General features: G+C 40.8%; 1 protein-coding gene across 14 annotated transcripts in view; it reads right to left on the bottom strand.

The window, feature by feature from the left end:
- LOC138755617 (deubiquitinase OTUD6B-like) overlaps window positions 1–15,661 on the bottom strand; it is a 295,429-nt gene that overhangs the window by 122,635 nt on the left and 157,133 nt on the right. For 12 of the 14 annotated variants that reach the window (XR_011352424.1, XR_011352425.1, XR_011352426.1 and 9 more), the window contains 4 exons: window positions 15,118–15,179; window positions 11,467–11,573; window positions 8,522–8,597; window positions 6,300–6,360 (listed from right to left, as the gene is read on the bottom strand). Coding sequence is in view for 11 of the 14 variants with exons in the window: in XM_069921931.1 (XP_069778032.1) it covers window positions 6,331–6,360; window positions 8,522–8,597; window positions 11,467–11,573; window positions 15,118–15,179 (275 nt within the window). In the remaining 3 variants the exon portion in view is untranslated. Of the gene's footprint in view, window positions 1–3,524; window positions 3,692–5,566; window positions 6,119–6,299; window positions 6,361–8,521; window positions 8,598–11,466; window positions 11,574–15,117; window positions 15,180–15,661 lie in introns of those variants that run through there. The other 2 variants (XM_069921933.1, XM_069921932.1) reach the window with 2 other exon arrangements.

Consider the following 15,661-nt stretch of genomic DNA (forward strand, 5'->3'; position numbering starts at 1 on the left):
CACATATTCACAACGAGCATACAAAGGATCTACAGATCCTTTTATATTGATCTGTACAACACTAAGGCTACAGACAGAAAGGCCTCCCAGAATTCCTCGTCTTCAGGGGTCTTACACAACAGCAAGCGGGAGAGTCTGGACCAGTCAATAGAACCTCTCCATTCCTTGGGGTCAAGTAAAACTCCCAGAAGTGATCACTTACTGGCTGAGTTGTACAAAGCTCTGTGGGACTGGGTGGGCCCAAACATGCTGAAAATGTACAGCATTATGCTCATGGCAAAAAGCATGTCAGACTCCATGAGGAAGGGCATCATCACCCTCATGTTCAAACAGAAATGGGAGAAGGATGATATTAGGAATTGGAGATACATATCATTGTTAAATGTTGTATACAAAATCCTGTCCAAAGCCATTGTCAATCAAGTCAAAATGCACCAGGAGTATAGGTTAATGGGGTGCAAATTGGGTAGCACAGAGTCATAGGTCGAAATGGCCTGTTACCATGCTGTATGTCTCAATTTTAATTTAGACATTCAGCACGGTAAATTTAGAGTTAAGTCTGTCCTGTGGCAGGTGTTCCATTCAGACCAAACCTGCATAGTTCCAGGCAGGAAGATCTCTGACAGCCTCACACTGCTCAGAGAAACCACGACCTACATGAAGGAAAGGGGAATGGACATCTGACTGGCCTGCTTAGAAGACAGCTTTCAACCAGATATTGCACACGTACATGAGGGTTGTGCTCTTCAAAATGGACTTGGAGGAGGGAATCCGAAATTGGATTAAACTGTTCTACACGGAAAGCTGCAACATCGTCCAAATCAATTGATGGGAAACATAGCTTTCCCATGAAGTCTGGAGTAGGCACAATGGGAGGTGCTGGAAGACAACCAACTTCTCACTTCATGAGTGAGGATTACATATTGATCAGCTGGAGCAGGTATATTAGGTTCAATGCAAGAATTCGTCCCAAACCTACCTCCATACCCTTGCTGATTACAAAGTTGCCTCCCCACAGCAGCAATCATTCCACTCCAACCAGACAGACCAATGGGGCCACCATCATGAAGACTTCCAATAGTTCCTGAAGTGTGGCAGCCTTGTATGAAATTCACATGTGCTTTGACTTTGGTAAGATATTGCAAGGCGTTTACACATTTCATTGTGCATTTGACACTCTGCACGTTGAGGCCTGCCGTTTGAATCTCCATTCTTGTTTATTGAAGTCTCCAGCTTGCAATCCTTACAGTCAATATCAATCAACCTGAGCCCTCATGCCCACCTCTTTGGTGGTCTGCAGCACTGATTTAAAGTTCAGGAACAGAAGGTGATCTTCCTCTGAGAGCAGAGACTCCTCAAGCAAAGTTGGTGGTGTCAGTGGTGGTGGGGGGGGGGGAGATCCAGGTGTGCGCCTCATTCACCTGGCTAGCTTGGGGTGAGAGGGGGGGAAAGATGGGTGGCAACAGATTCTGCCAAGCTCACAGTCTCGAGGAGCTAGGGTGGGGGGGGGGGGGGGCACAAAGGCGTCTACCAAACTCCTGGTCTACATGTGGTGATGTTGGCAATTTATAGTTGGTGACACATCTTGGGCAGACTCTGTAGAGGTGCCCGCTTCCCCACACAAGTTGTAGCACTTTTCCTTGGCCCTTGCAGATGACTGTGCAACATTAAGCCACCACATGCTCAAGTTTGTTTCAGTTCCTGAACACCTTTGACTATCTAGCATGGACCAAGTACCCATGGTGCCCTCCAATAGCAAAAATAGAGGGGGGGGGGGGGGGAGAAGAGGAAGGAGAGGGAGAAAAGAGGAAGGAGAGGTAATGAATGATAGCCCATTTTCTCAGCTTTACTTTTACTTGGCATTTGCTGGTCCAGATTCCAAATGCATCTTTGACATCCATACAGGTCCCGGACTCCACAACGTAACACCCCAGGACCAACACACGTGGGTTGAACATGCTCACCATTATCACTTGTTCTTTCTGCTTTGGAAGGGTGAAGAGTGGCCATCCCTTGAATAGCGTGAGTGGAGCCAATGTACCCTTCTCCTGGAAGTCCCGGAGCATCCTCCATCATTCCATCAGGATCACGAAGGTCACAAAGTGAATGTTTTCCGTAACGTCCTCTGAAGACTGCAGACGTCTTTCACTTCAAATTTGCAGCATTCCATCAAGACTTACCTCATGAAAAGGTTCTGGAAAAATGGGGTACCTTCACTCATGTCCTTTGCTGTCACCTTGACAGTGTTCTGGAACCTTTGTCTTCCCCAGAAGTTTGTTGCCACAGCCATCCACAACAGACTGGTGGAGGGGGGCTTACTGTTGGAAATGGCATTAGATTGGTCTCCCAATCAGCATAACAGACCAGTTTTCACCACATGATCTATTTTGCTCCAACAGTCCTTCCAGAAAACTTCCTCTTCTTTGCTCTTTCTTCTTTCTTGAACATGCAGCTTCTCAGAGGTCCAGTTCATCAGCTCACAGCACTCGATCTTGGCCAAAAAGCTATTGTAATGCCATATGCAAAAGATCAGGCACAGAAAGTTGGTTGCCCTTTACTTCCAATGAATGCTGTGTGTCCTGCTGAGTTTCTCCAGCACACATTTGTGTAATGCAGGTCACACTGCATCAGAGGGAGAAAAATGGTGGACTTTTCAGGCTGAAAATCTTTATAAAGGCTCATCAATGGTTCCTCTCCTCTCTTATTAAACCATTTCTCATTTCTTCTTTGGCTTGGCTTCGCGGATGAAGATTTATGGAGGGGGTAAAAGTCCACGTCAGCTGCAGGCTCGTTTGTGGCTGACAAGTCCGATGCGGGACAGGCAGACACGGTTGCAGCGGCTGCAGGGGAAAATTGGTTGGTTGGGGTTGGGTGTTGGGTTTTTCCTCCTTTGCCTTTTGTCAGTGAGGTGGGCTCTGCGGTCTTCTTCAAAGGAGGTTGCTACCCGCCAAACTGTGAGGCGCCAAGATGCACGGTTTGAGGCGATATCAGCCCACTGGCGGTGGTCAATGTGGCAGGCACCAAGAGATTTCTTTAGGCAGTCCTTGTACCTTTTCTTTGGTGCACCTGTCACGGTGGCCAGTGGAGAGCTCGCCATATAACACGATCTTGGGAAGGCGATGGTCCTCCATTCTGGAGACGTGACCCATCCAGCGCAGCTGGATCTTCAGCAGCGTGGACTCGATGCTGTCGACCTCTGCCACCTCGAGTACTTCGACGTTAGGGATGAAAGCGCTCCAATGGATGTTGAGGATGGAGCGGAGACAACGCTGGTGGAAGCGTTCTAGGAGCCGTAGGTGATGCCGGTAGAGGACCCATGATTCGGAGCCGAACAGGAGTGTGGGTATGACAACGGCTCTGTATACGCTTATCTTTGTGAGGTTTTTCAGTTGGTTGTTTTTCCAGACTCTTTTGTGTAGTCTTCCAAAGGCGCTATTTGCCTTGGCGAGTCTGTTGTCTATCTCATTGTCGATCCTTGCATCTGATGAAATGGTGCAGCCGAGATAGGTAAACTGGTTGACCGTTTTGAGTTTTGTGTGCCCGATGGAGATGTGGGGGGGCTGGTAGTCATGGTGGGGAGCTAGCTGATGGAGGACCTCAGTTTTCTTCAGGCTGACTTCCAGGCCAAACATTTTGGCAGTTTCCGCAAAGCATTTATAAACAGTTCTAATGCATTTGGCGTGCAAGGATTCTGTTGGAATAATAAAAATAGAGCATGATGATGCTTGTTGTTACTTTCAACTGGGAGAGTTGTCCAAAGATAAATGGTAAGTTGTTTTATCCTAAAACTGATGCCTATACTAAAAGGAATAAACTGATCAGTGGTCAAAAGTGAGCTGTAACAGAATGTAAGTATTAGAACCCATAACCTGATTTTTGGTGATGAAGAAATTTCACCTCTTAGAACAACAACCAAAAACCTCCAGGTCAGACACCATATGTGGGAAGAGAAAAAGATTCAACCTGAAGGGATTTAGACCTGAAATAATAACTCTTTCACAGATGCTATCTGGCCTGCTGAATTTTTTCCAGCATTTGGTTTTTATTTCAGATTTCCAGCTCCTTTTATGTTCATGGTTAAGGAGATACTTGCATAGAGAAGGTGAGGAAAAAAATATTCATTTGATTTAATCCTGGACAATAAACTGAGTCTAATATTTTCTGCTTATAATTTTGGATTTTCCATTATTGGAGTCAGACAAAACAGAATGCAATGGTTAATTCTGAAGTTGTTATAAAAATAAATAGCAGGATACTATGAGGATCAGTGGCTAAGCAGTTATGTATCTATACAGAGAGTGCAAGATGCAGAAGACTAAGTGGGCAATAGCAAAGAGAGGAAACAGAAAATACACTTTGGTGGTAAAAATTTTAAGTGATATTTTAAAAGATGAGTAAATTTTGTTAATCAACTATCTCAGTCTTAGATTTATGCAACTAGAAATTAAAGAAAATTAGGTATGCGAATATTTATTAAAGAAATAGCACAAAAAGTTTGAACTCATTGGAAAACTAAGTTCATATTTAGACTGCATCTGGAGACCTATATATAGTTTTTCTTTTACCCAAGCATACTTTAGATGAGAGGAAGTAATACAAAACATTCTACATTTATTCTAAGGGATCAGCTACCCCATATCCCAGGATTAAGTGAAATTAATTCATAGGAGTTCACAAGAAAGTCTTTGAAACACAAGACTTAAAGGGATTGATGGAGTTTATAAATAATGGACTACTTTATCTGTTGAAAGGTGCCAAATTAGGTTTAGGGTTGGAGGTCAGCCATTTAGGAGTAAAATATGATTTCCATTCAGATGTTCATGAATCTTTGTAATTTTCTGTGCTCAGGAGTATGAATTCAGTAGATTCAAATTTGAGACAGGCATTTTTCATGACAAATAATCCAAAAGGATACAAGGATTCAGCCAGCCTTGATATTTAAAGACCAAGCTTAAGAAACTCCACGAAGTGAAACAACAAGTTCTGCAGACGCAATGGTTGTAGTAAATACACAAAATTGCTGGAGAAACTCAGCAGTTTCTACAGTGTCCACGGGAAGGAAGGATAAATAACCAATGTTTTGGCCTGAGCCTTTGAAGAAATTCATTTCCAAGAACAAGAATTTCTGATGGTTCATTTTGACCATCTGAAATAATGTTCTTTCTGCAGCAAGGACAAACTGATTACTTCCCCAGAATATCTATGCCCTTCATTTACTAGTCACATCAAAGTTTATGAATTACAATACAAAACATTACCTACTTCCTTAGACCTCCTCTTTTTCCATACAGCAGTGCTACCCAAGATCTTAAGTCATCCACCTTTCTAGATTCCTGTACTACATAGTATTCAAATCCATCTCTTCAACTTGCCAATTCTTTCTTCTGAAAGTCCATAAAAGCTTTACAAAATATACTTCATTGTTATTTTTGTTAAACCTGCACAACTGTTCACACCCTTCCATTCATATCTCAAAGTCCAATGAAACAATATTATGAAGGTACTGCAAATATAGACATGACTGCCAAATCTAGCAGGTTTCAGAGGTTTTTTAGTATTTATTCATAGGACACCCAGTTAGAAAACAGGCAGGCATTTTTCTATCCCTTAAATGACACCTGAACCAAATACAAATTGTACCTCTTTAATCCAGTGACATTGGAACCTGACCACAGAAAATGCCGGAAACATAAATTGACCCCCTAAGGGAACACCCATGTAAACATATCAAAGGTGGAACAAAGCTTAAAACAGGAAATATTGTGGCGCAGCATGGTTAGTGCAACAACTAGTACAATGCCTTTACAGCGCCATCCCACGCCGTCTGTAAGGAGTTTGTTCCAACGGCAGCAGATTCAACCTTTACAGTGCCAACGATCAGGCTTGGGGTTCGAGTCCCTTGCTGCTTGTAAGGAGTTTGTCCATGATATGTTCTGTGAAATAGGGTGTTATGCGATGTGGACGTTGTGCGAACACGAAATTATATACTTAGCAAAGCTATACGAGATACTGTGGCGTACCTGTAAACTTTTTATTTAAAAGTAGGGATCAGTGTGGAGACCGACACAGGGCAGTGGATCAGTGTGGGTCAGTGAGATTAGCTGGGATTGATACAGGGCTGTGAGGAGAGAGCGGGGGAGTCAGATCAGTTTGGGTATACAGTATACAATTTCCTAAAGCTAGTAATCGCTTTTTTAAAAAAAATTACTGCAGACTTGCTCACGGTAAGTGAATAATTATAGAACCACCAACTTATATGCAGTTGGATGTTGCCAAAATGGACATCAAATGGTGCATACCTAAATGTGCTGGACCATGGGAGTTGCCAGATCACAGTGAGCTGGATAAGAGAGGTACAACCTGCAGTTTCAAAAGAAATAAAAAATTTCAGATTTTATTCCCTGAAGGTCACATGGTCCATATAGTTTTTTTTAAAACATTTCAGTAATTTTATGGCTATTATAATACAAGTTTATTAACTCAATTTGTGTCAAATTACAAATTTAAAATTCCACAGCTGCCATGATGGCATCAAAGTAATTTCTCCAGGTCAACAGTCCATTCCTCTGAATATCCATCAGTCCCACTATGTAACAATGTTTAATTTATATAATAAACACATAATTAAAGAATTGAAGTTTTTTAAAAATTCACTAACATTTCCTTGCTCATTGAAAAAAAAAATCAGTTTTTATTTCTACTTCCTATCAGTTTTAGAGTCAGAATCAGACAGCACAGAAACAGGGGCTTTTGTCCACAATTGCTGCCAACCATCAAGCACTGACTGTGCTAATCCCATGATATCCTGCCCCTATTTCAGTCAACTTCCAACCTCCCTCCCTCCATCCATCCATCTCTGCTCCAGATTCCACCACTACCCATGTATTAGGGACATTTACATGGGCCAATTAACCAATCACCCAAACATTTTAGGGATGTGGGTGGAAATCTTGGCAACAACAGAAGGAACAACCAAATGCCAAAAAGACAACATTGGAGGTCAGGATTCAGTGAAGCTATGAGGCACTAGCCTCATCAGGTCATCTGTTTTGTTTTGCAGACTGCAGTAAATCAACAGCAGGTGCAAAAGGAAAATCCAAAATATCCAGGTATCATGTTTCCAACTACATTCAGCTTCTCTTCCTACAAACTTCAGCAGTACATACCAATAGGCTTTTTTTTTAATACAACTCTAGTGGTTAACTATTTTTCCCAAGGAACACATACTGTATTCAGCAAAGTCATTCTATTTATGAACCTTTAATAAAAACAATAAAATGCAACAGGTGGACAGAAGTAATAAACAAGTTTCAAGTTAGTTTTGGGTATTCAAACTATAAATCTGTACTAAGCACAGCTGAGCAATAAAATTAGCTTTACATGTGCTGTGATACAGGAGTATCTGAGCCAGCACCATCAGGCTGAGGAATAGCTTTTTCCCCACGGGCAGTGAGAATGCTGAATGACCAAAGGAACTGCTCACACTAACCATCCAAGATTCTCATATTCATGAACCAATATGAATACGTGTCCTGCATACGTATTGTTTGTCTGTTATATCTGGATGTGAATCTGCATGTTTGGTACCAAGGGCCAGAGAACATTGTTTTGTCAGGTTGACCTTGTGCAATTAGATGACAATAACTTGACTTAGTTAAGGGAAGAAATAAAAAGTCTATCAGAGGTGTTGACCCCAATTTCTCTCCTTTGATTCCAACTGTGACTGAAAACAACCTTTCAACACTCAACCATCTGGACAAACACTCAATTAATTTTGAGGCAGTGAAGAAAAAGCAACAAGCATGGAGTTGCCTTCCATCTATTTGGAAAAATTAAAATAGGCAAGTTTTAGATTCTGTTTTAAACCTAAACAGAACTACTAAATTGTGATCATTTAAAATGAGGTTGCCTTCAAATTATGAAGTTTAGAAATAGAACATTAGAGTTAAGCCAACCGTGCCAACCAAAGAAGGGAGGAAAGTTTAGGGGCAACATCAGAGGCAAGCTTTTTTTTAAAAAATTATAACATATACAGTTGTGGGTGCCTGGAATGCCTTCTCAGGGGTGGTGGTGGAGGCTGAAACATTATGGGCATTTAATAGACTCTTACGCACATGGATGAAAGAAATATAGAGGCTGAAGAGGTAAAAAGGGTTTAGTATTTTTTTTAAATCCATTCTCAGAAAAACACTTTCATTTTAGCAGATTTAAAATTCAAGGCACAAAAAACATGCTATATTTTTACTACTAATTTTATTTAATATTGCTATGCACAGCACATACTGAATGGCAGGATCACTGAAATATTTAATCCCTATCACCACATGTAATCTCCATTCAGCTTTCATTGGTCTCACAATTAAATGATGCATCCAAGAAAAACAAGTGGGATACGCATTCTTCTTCTCAGTTTCCATACAAGCTGTGGTGCGGTACAATTTTCAGCTCCACAGGTCATCGAACAACATTGAGAAAATCAAACCCTTATGTAAAATTGAAGTATTGATAGTATTCATCTTACATCTTCTGTAGCTGGGTCATTTAATTGTTCTACAGAGTTATAATGTTCTCCTAAACCATATGCATGTCTCATATACCTGTAAACAAGAAGGAAAATAAGTTTAAGATTTGAGAGTGTATGAAAGAATAAACAGAACTAGCTCATTATAACTAATCCATTTTTTTTGTATCATCTTTGACAAAGCAGCAAATCTCCAACAAAGTTCCTATCAATAAAACTGCTCGAAATTTCAACAATTTAAAATGCCAGTGGGTAACATTTTACATTTGAAAATAGTTATCAAGGGCAGGGAGAACATCAAGACGTACAGAATAGCAAGAAACTAGTGAGAGAAAGTGGGTCAAGAGAGACTTGGGCTTTAAAATGTATATGGCTGTGAAATGTCGAGAGAGACATGGGCTTTAAAATGTATATGGCTGCGAAATGTCAAGAGAGACTTGGGCTTTAAAATCTATATGGCTGTGAAATGTCAAGAGAGACTTGGGCTTTAGAATCTATGGCTGTGAAATGTCAAGAGAGACTTGGGCTTTAAAATATACATGGTTGTGAAATGTCAAGAGAGACTTGGGCTTTAAAATATACATGGTTGTGAAATGTCAAGAGAGACTTGGGCTTTAAAATATACATGGTTGTGAAATGTCAAGAGAGACGGGCTTTAAAATATATATGGCTGAAATGTCGAGAGAGACTTGGGCTTTAAAATGTATATGGCTGTGAAATGTCGAGAGGGACTTGGGCTTTAAAATGTATATATGGCTGTGAAATGTCAAGAAAGACTTGGGCTTAAAATGTATATGTCTGTGAAATGCCAAGAGAGACTTGGGCTTTAAAATGTATATGGCTGTGAAATGTCAAGAGAGACTTGGGCTTTAAAATCTATATGGCTGTGAAATGTCAAGAGAGACTTGGGCTTTAAAATATACATGACTGTGAAATGTCAAGAGAGACTTGGGCTTTAAAATCTATATGGCTGTGAAATGTCAAGAGAGACTTGGGCTTTAAAATCTATATGGCTGTGAAATGTCAAGAGAGACTTGGGCTTTAAAATGTATATGGCTGTGAAATGTCAAGAGAGACTTGGGCTTTAAAATCTATGGCTGTGAAATGTCAAGAGAGACTTGGGCTTTAAAATATACATGGTTGTGAAATGTCAAGAGAGACTTGGGCTTTAAAATATACATGGTTGTGAAATGTCAAGAGAGACTTGGGCTTTAAAATATACATGGTTGTGAAATGTCAAGAGAGACTTGGGCTTTAAAATATATATGGCTGAAATGTCGAGAGAGACTTGGGCTTTAAAATGTATATGGCTGTGAAATGTCGAGAGGGACTTGGGCTTTAAAATGTATATATGGCTGTGAAATGTCAAGAAAGACTTGGGCTTAAAATGTATATGTCTGTGAAATGCCAAGAGAGACTTGGGCTTTAAAATGTATATGGCTGTGAAATGTCAAGAGAGACTTGGGCTTTAAAATGTATATGGCTGTGAAATGTCAAGAGAGACTTGGGCTTTAAAATCTATATGGCTGTGAAATGTCAAGAGAGACTTGGGCTTTAAAATATACATGGCTGTGAAATGTCAAGAGAGACTTGGGTTTTAAAATGTATATGGCTGTGAAATGTCAAGAGAGACTTGGGCTTTAAAATCTATATGGCTGTGAAATGTCAAGAGAGACTTGGGCTTTAAAATGTATATATGGCTGTGAAATGTCAAGAAAGACTTGGGCTTAAAATGTATATGTCTGTGAAATGCCAAGAGAGACTTGGGCTTTAAAATGTATATGGCTGTGAAATGTCAAGAGAGACTTGGGCTTTAAAATGTATATGGCTGTGAAATGTCAAGAGAGACTTGGGCTTTAAAATCTATATGGCTGTGAAATGTCAAGAGAGACTTGGGCTTTAAAATATACATGGCTGTGAAATGTCAAGAGAGACTTGGGTTTTAAAATGTATATGGCTGTGAAATGTCAAGAGAGACTTGGGCTTTAAAATCTATATGGCTGTGAAATGTCAAGAGAGACTTGGGCTTTAAAATGTATATGGCTGTGAAATGTCAAGAGATACTTGGGCTTTAAAATATACATGGCTGTTCGGCTGAAACTAATAATGGAAGGATAATCATAGAACAATCCTTACAGTCTACCAAACAAAATCTGAAAATGACCCAAAATACATACTTCTTTCAATTTTCGTTGCTACCACATATATGAAGTATGCCTTCGCGTGATATTGATTTGTGTCATCTGCAGCCTAATAAACTTTGGAGTCAAATTTAAAATGAAAAGACAAAGTTTACTGGGAGTGGCCAATATTTAAAATAATTTAAAATAAAATTTGAATTTGAAATAGTCTTGTGATCCATATACCAGCCTTCATTAAAAAAGTCTCTTTTGAAGTTAAATTAAAGTTTCATCCTTATCCCAGCTGGACTATGCCAGCTACAGTCTGGAAACTATTACTTTTACTAATAATCAAGTCCTATTAGCGTATACAAATTTTCTCTCCACCATCAAGAGAGAAAAGAAAGCCATTCAGCCCTACAGAAGTAGCTATCAATCTGTGATAAACTCAAGAAAAGGTCCCCTCATTTCCCAGTGCTCATGAGCACTGGGTGGCAGTTAGCATGATGCTATTACGGTGCCAGTGACCCAAGTTCAAATCTATTGTCTGTAAGGAGTATGTACACTCTCCCCGTGACCTGTGTTGGCTTTTCCTGGGTGCTCCGGTTTCCTCCCATGTTCCAAAACATATGCAAGCTAAATGAGTGCAATTGGGCAGCATGGGTTTGCCCAATTGTCGGTATTGGCTTCTACCATGTTGTAAATAAAATACAAATTTAAACAGAATATCTGATCCCAGTAACCATTTATTTCCAGTTTGATAAAGCTTTATAGAATTAAGTATATTTTGTATCTGAAATCTCCAATTAAAAAGTTTCCACTCACACTAGAATGATTGGCTTCTTTCGATATTCTTCACCTATTATGATTGGAGTAGAGTCCGCTTGTATAACCTCCACTGGCACTTTCAAAACATGTGATAAAGCTCGTAACTGAAAGATATTAAACAATTCAGAAAGAAAAACTTTAAGATGTACACTTTTGAATGCAACCTAAATAAAAAGATAAGACCCAAATATAAAATCCAGAGAAATATAGGTACAAAAGAATTGAACCAGAGAGGATGAGCATGGGTGAGGGTTGGGGGAATAACAGAAGTAGCTTGGAAGAAATTGGAAAACTCAATGTTAATAGCATTGGGCTGTAGAATGCCCAGGTGGAATTTGAGATGCCATTCCTCTATTTGACTATGGGCATCAATCTGGTGTGGAGATCAAAAATTGAGATCCTTATGGGAATGGCATGCAACCAGGAGCTTGGGGCAGAGCACAGGCACTATACGAATGGCCCCAAGACTGTGCTTGATTTCACCTGTATAGGCACTACATAAGGAACACCAAATCCATACATCTAGTTTGGAGGAGGTGCACATAACTCTATGCTTCACCTGGAAGGCTTGTTTGGGTTCATGGATGGTGGTGAGAGAAGTGATGCAAGAGCAAGTTTTGCCTCTCCTATGGCTGCAGGGGAAAGTATCAGAATCTCTGAGAGGTGGATAGGGAGGGAAGAGCATTATGGAGGGATCAATCCCAACAGAAGACAAAGAAGCAAACATGGTTGGTGATGATGCTTAGTTTAAGCTGATGGAAATGACGGCAGATGATGTGCCTAATGTAGAGGCTGGTAGGATGAAAGGCAAGAACCAAGGCAATCCTATTCTTGTTCTGTTTGGAGGGAGAGAGATAACAGGGAAAGTATAAGACAGATGAAATGCAGAAGATGGCTTTATTGACCATAGAGGAAAAGTACACCTTTAAAAAGGAAGACATTTCAGATCTCCTGGAATGGAAAGCATTGTGAGTGCAGAGGCAAAAGAGTAGGAAAAAGAGATGGCATCCTTACACAAGGGTGGGAATTGGTATGTTTGTAGTAAATGTCAGTAAATAGATTGGTTCCTGAGATGGAGACAGAGAGATACAGAAAAAGGAGAGAAGACACGTTTCTGCTTGCTCTTGCCCCATGGAACTAATTTCATCCTACCTTGACTCCATTTTTTCTTCCCGACTTCAATCCCTCTCCACCTACATCTGCCACACCTCACACACCTTCCACCTCCTCCAACACTTCAGATTCCCTGAACTGGACCGCTTCATATTCATGATGGATGTCCAATCCCTTTTCACCACCATTCTCCACACAGAAGGCCTCAAAGCACTTCACTTTTCCCTGAACCTCAGACCTGACCAGTCACCTTCCACCACTGCTCTTCTCCACATGGAAGAACTTGTCCTCACCCTTAGAAATTTTTCCTTTAACTCATTCCAATACCTCCAGATTAAAGGAGTAGCTATGGGCACTCACATGGGTCCCAGCTATGCCTGTCTGTTTGTGGAGCAAAACATGCTCTAAACCTACACAAGCAAGACCACCACCCCCCCCCACAAACTCTTCTTCCAGTATATTGACGACTACATCAGGGTGGCTTCATGCACCCGCAAATGAGCTCATCAATTTTGTGTCCAATTTCCACCTGGACCTCAAACTCACCTGGACCATCTCCAAAGACTCTCTCCCTTTTCTGGATCTCTCTGTCTCCATCTCAGGAGACAGTCTCTCCACTGACATCTATTACAAATCCTCTAACACCTACAACTACCTGGATTACTCATCCTCACACCCTGTCCCCAGCAAGGACTCCATCCCCTTCTCTTAATTTCTCCGTCACATCTGCTCCCAAGATGCAGTCTTCCAGTCCAGAGCCTCTGAAATGTCTGCCACAATCGTGGCTTCTCTTCCACCACCACTATTAACTCGCCACTCACCCGCATCTCCTCCATTCTCCACTCATCTGTCCTAGCATCCCCAAGCCCCTAGAAACAATAAAAACAGAATCCCCCTCATCCTCACCTACCAGCCTCCGCATCAAACACAATACCCGCTGGAATTTACGGCACTTACTACAGGACCCCACCACCAGATACATCTTTCCTTCTCCACCCCTCTCAGCCTTCCATAGAGACTGCTCCCTCTGTGACTCCCCTGCTCCCTTGTCCACTCTTCCCTCCCCACCCATCACCCCCCACCGCACTTTTCACTGTGATCGTAGGAGGTGTAATACCTGTACCCACACCTCCTCCCTTACCACGGTCTGAGGTCCTAAACAGGCCTTTCAGGTGAAGCAACATTTCACCTGTACCTCCAAAGAACTAACTCACTGCATCAGGTGCACCCTCTGTTCTCTACATCAGAGAGACTGGTCGCTGATTAGGAGATTGCTTTGCCCAGCACCTCCTCTCCATCCAGAACAAAAGTGACCTCCCTGTAGCCAACCATTTAAATTCTGAGTCACACTCTCAAGCTCACATTACTGTCCATGGCCTTTCACCCTGACCATCTGCAGATTGGAGGAACATCACCTCATTTTTCATCTGGCACTCTCCAACCCCAGGGCATGAACATTGAGTTCACTCTATTGCACTAATCAATTTGCCACCCCCCGCCCCTTAACTAGTTATTACAGTTCCTATTTTCTTTCTCTCTCCACCTAGCCTAGACGCCTCCCACCCTATGGTGTTCTCCCCCCTCCCCCCTTTTTGTTCGGACATCTCTCATGTTCCCCTATAACTTGATGAAGGGCTCAAGCCCAAAACGTTGGTGATGGGCCTTCACCTTTGCTGCATAAAGGCACTGTTTGACCTGCTGAGTTTCTCCAGCATTTGTGGGCATTTTCCACTGTGACACAGCAGGTAAACTTGCTCCCTTACAGCCCAGTGACTTGGATTTGATCCTGGCTTAGACATGGTAGTCTGAGAATCTGTTTCCATGATCTCAAAGTCTATGAGGAAGCCTCAAGTCATATTCAGCAGGTAATATACTCACTTGCTGTCCCAATTTTTGAAAACTGTTCAATTCTTTCATTTTTCCATAGAGTACACTTCTTGTTAAAGGTAAAGGTTCCATTACTGTCACGTACTACTACATTTTAGAATGTAACATACTTGAAATTCTTTAACTTTTTTCTACCAAGTCGCCACTTTCTCCAATGCTCTCACAGAAACCTACAGCACTAGGCAGTCTCCCCTCCTGAGCCTGCTTAGCTTTCCAAATCAGACCATCTCAGGCATTTTCAGGCTATTAAATGATTATAGCATATTATTTATTATAAATTCTATGTGAATTTTATTAATGAGCTTTGAAATTCTGAATTAACTTTTGATTCTTTCATTAGAAATATAAATTTAAAGAACTTGCTATAAATGAGAGTGTTTAGAAAAAATTTCCAAAGGATATTAAAGCCATGGATGGGAAAATTAAGCACTACCTTTATGAAGAAAATGCATTGATATCTCAAACAATGCTTTTCCATTTTAAAACCATACTCCTCCTCATTATCACTGGGAATGCTACAAAAAGTTATCAAGCTCAATGTGATAAGGTGAAGGACATTATTCCAGTGAATAAACTAGTCTTTGTGTTGACAATTTACTTCTATTATCCAAACATCAGAATATGATCCAACTAAAAAAAGTTGTTTACCTCAAGTTGTCCACCCCATGCAGGTGTATTGGCTACTTCATGACAGTATTTTTCAAATTCATCTGAAATTAGAGGTACTTTTTGACAAGAACAAATGTAAAACAATAGTGAAATACAAGTCATTATTTCCTCAACATTAATTATTTTTTTGTTGATTTTATATTTGAAAACTCACCTTCCCTAGTCAGGAATGCAACACACGAGAAGGGTACTGCGGTCACAGATGTTATATAGTTTAAACAGCAAGATATTCAAAATTGACAAAATCAAAATACGACATTGAGATAGAAAGATAACAGAACAAATAGAGAACAGGAGCATTCCACAGTCCAAATCTGCTCCACCATTCACAGCTGAACTTCACTTCCACTTAAATTTCACTCACTTTTTTTCATATCTGCCAAATACCCTTCGTACCTAAAAATCTACATCTTTAAAAAAACAATCATCGACTGGGATTCCACACATCTCTGGAGCACAAATTCACAACAAATTCTCTTCCTAACTTGTCAACCCAATTTTGTAATACTGTCCTCCAATTATA

Source organism: Narcine bancroftii, chromosome 2 (assembly GCF_036971445.1).
Source record: "Narcine bancroftii isolate sNarBan1 chromosome 2, sNarBan1.hap1, whole genome shotgun sequence".
Lineage (NCBI taxonomy): Eukaryota > Metazoa > Chordata > Chondrichthyes > Torpediniformes > Narcinidae > Narcine > Narcine bancroftii.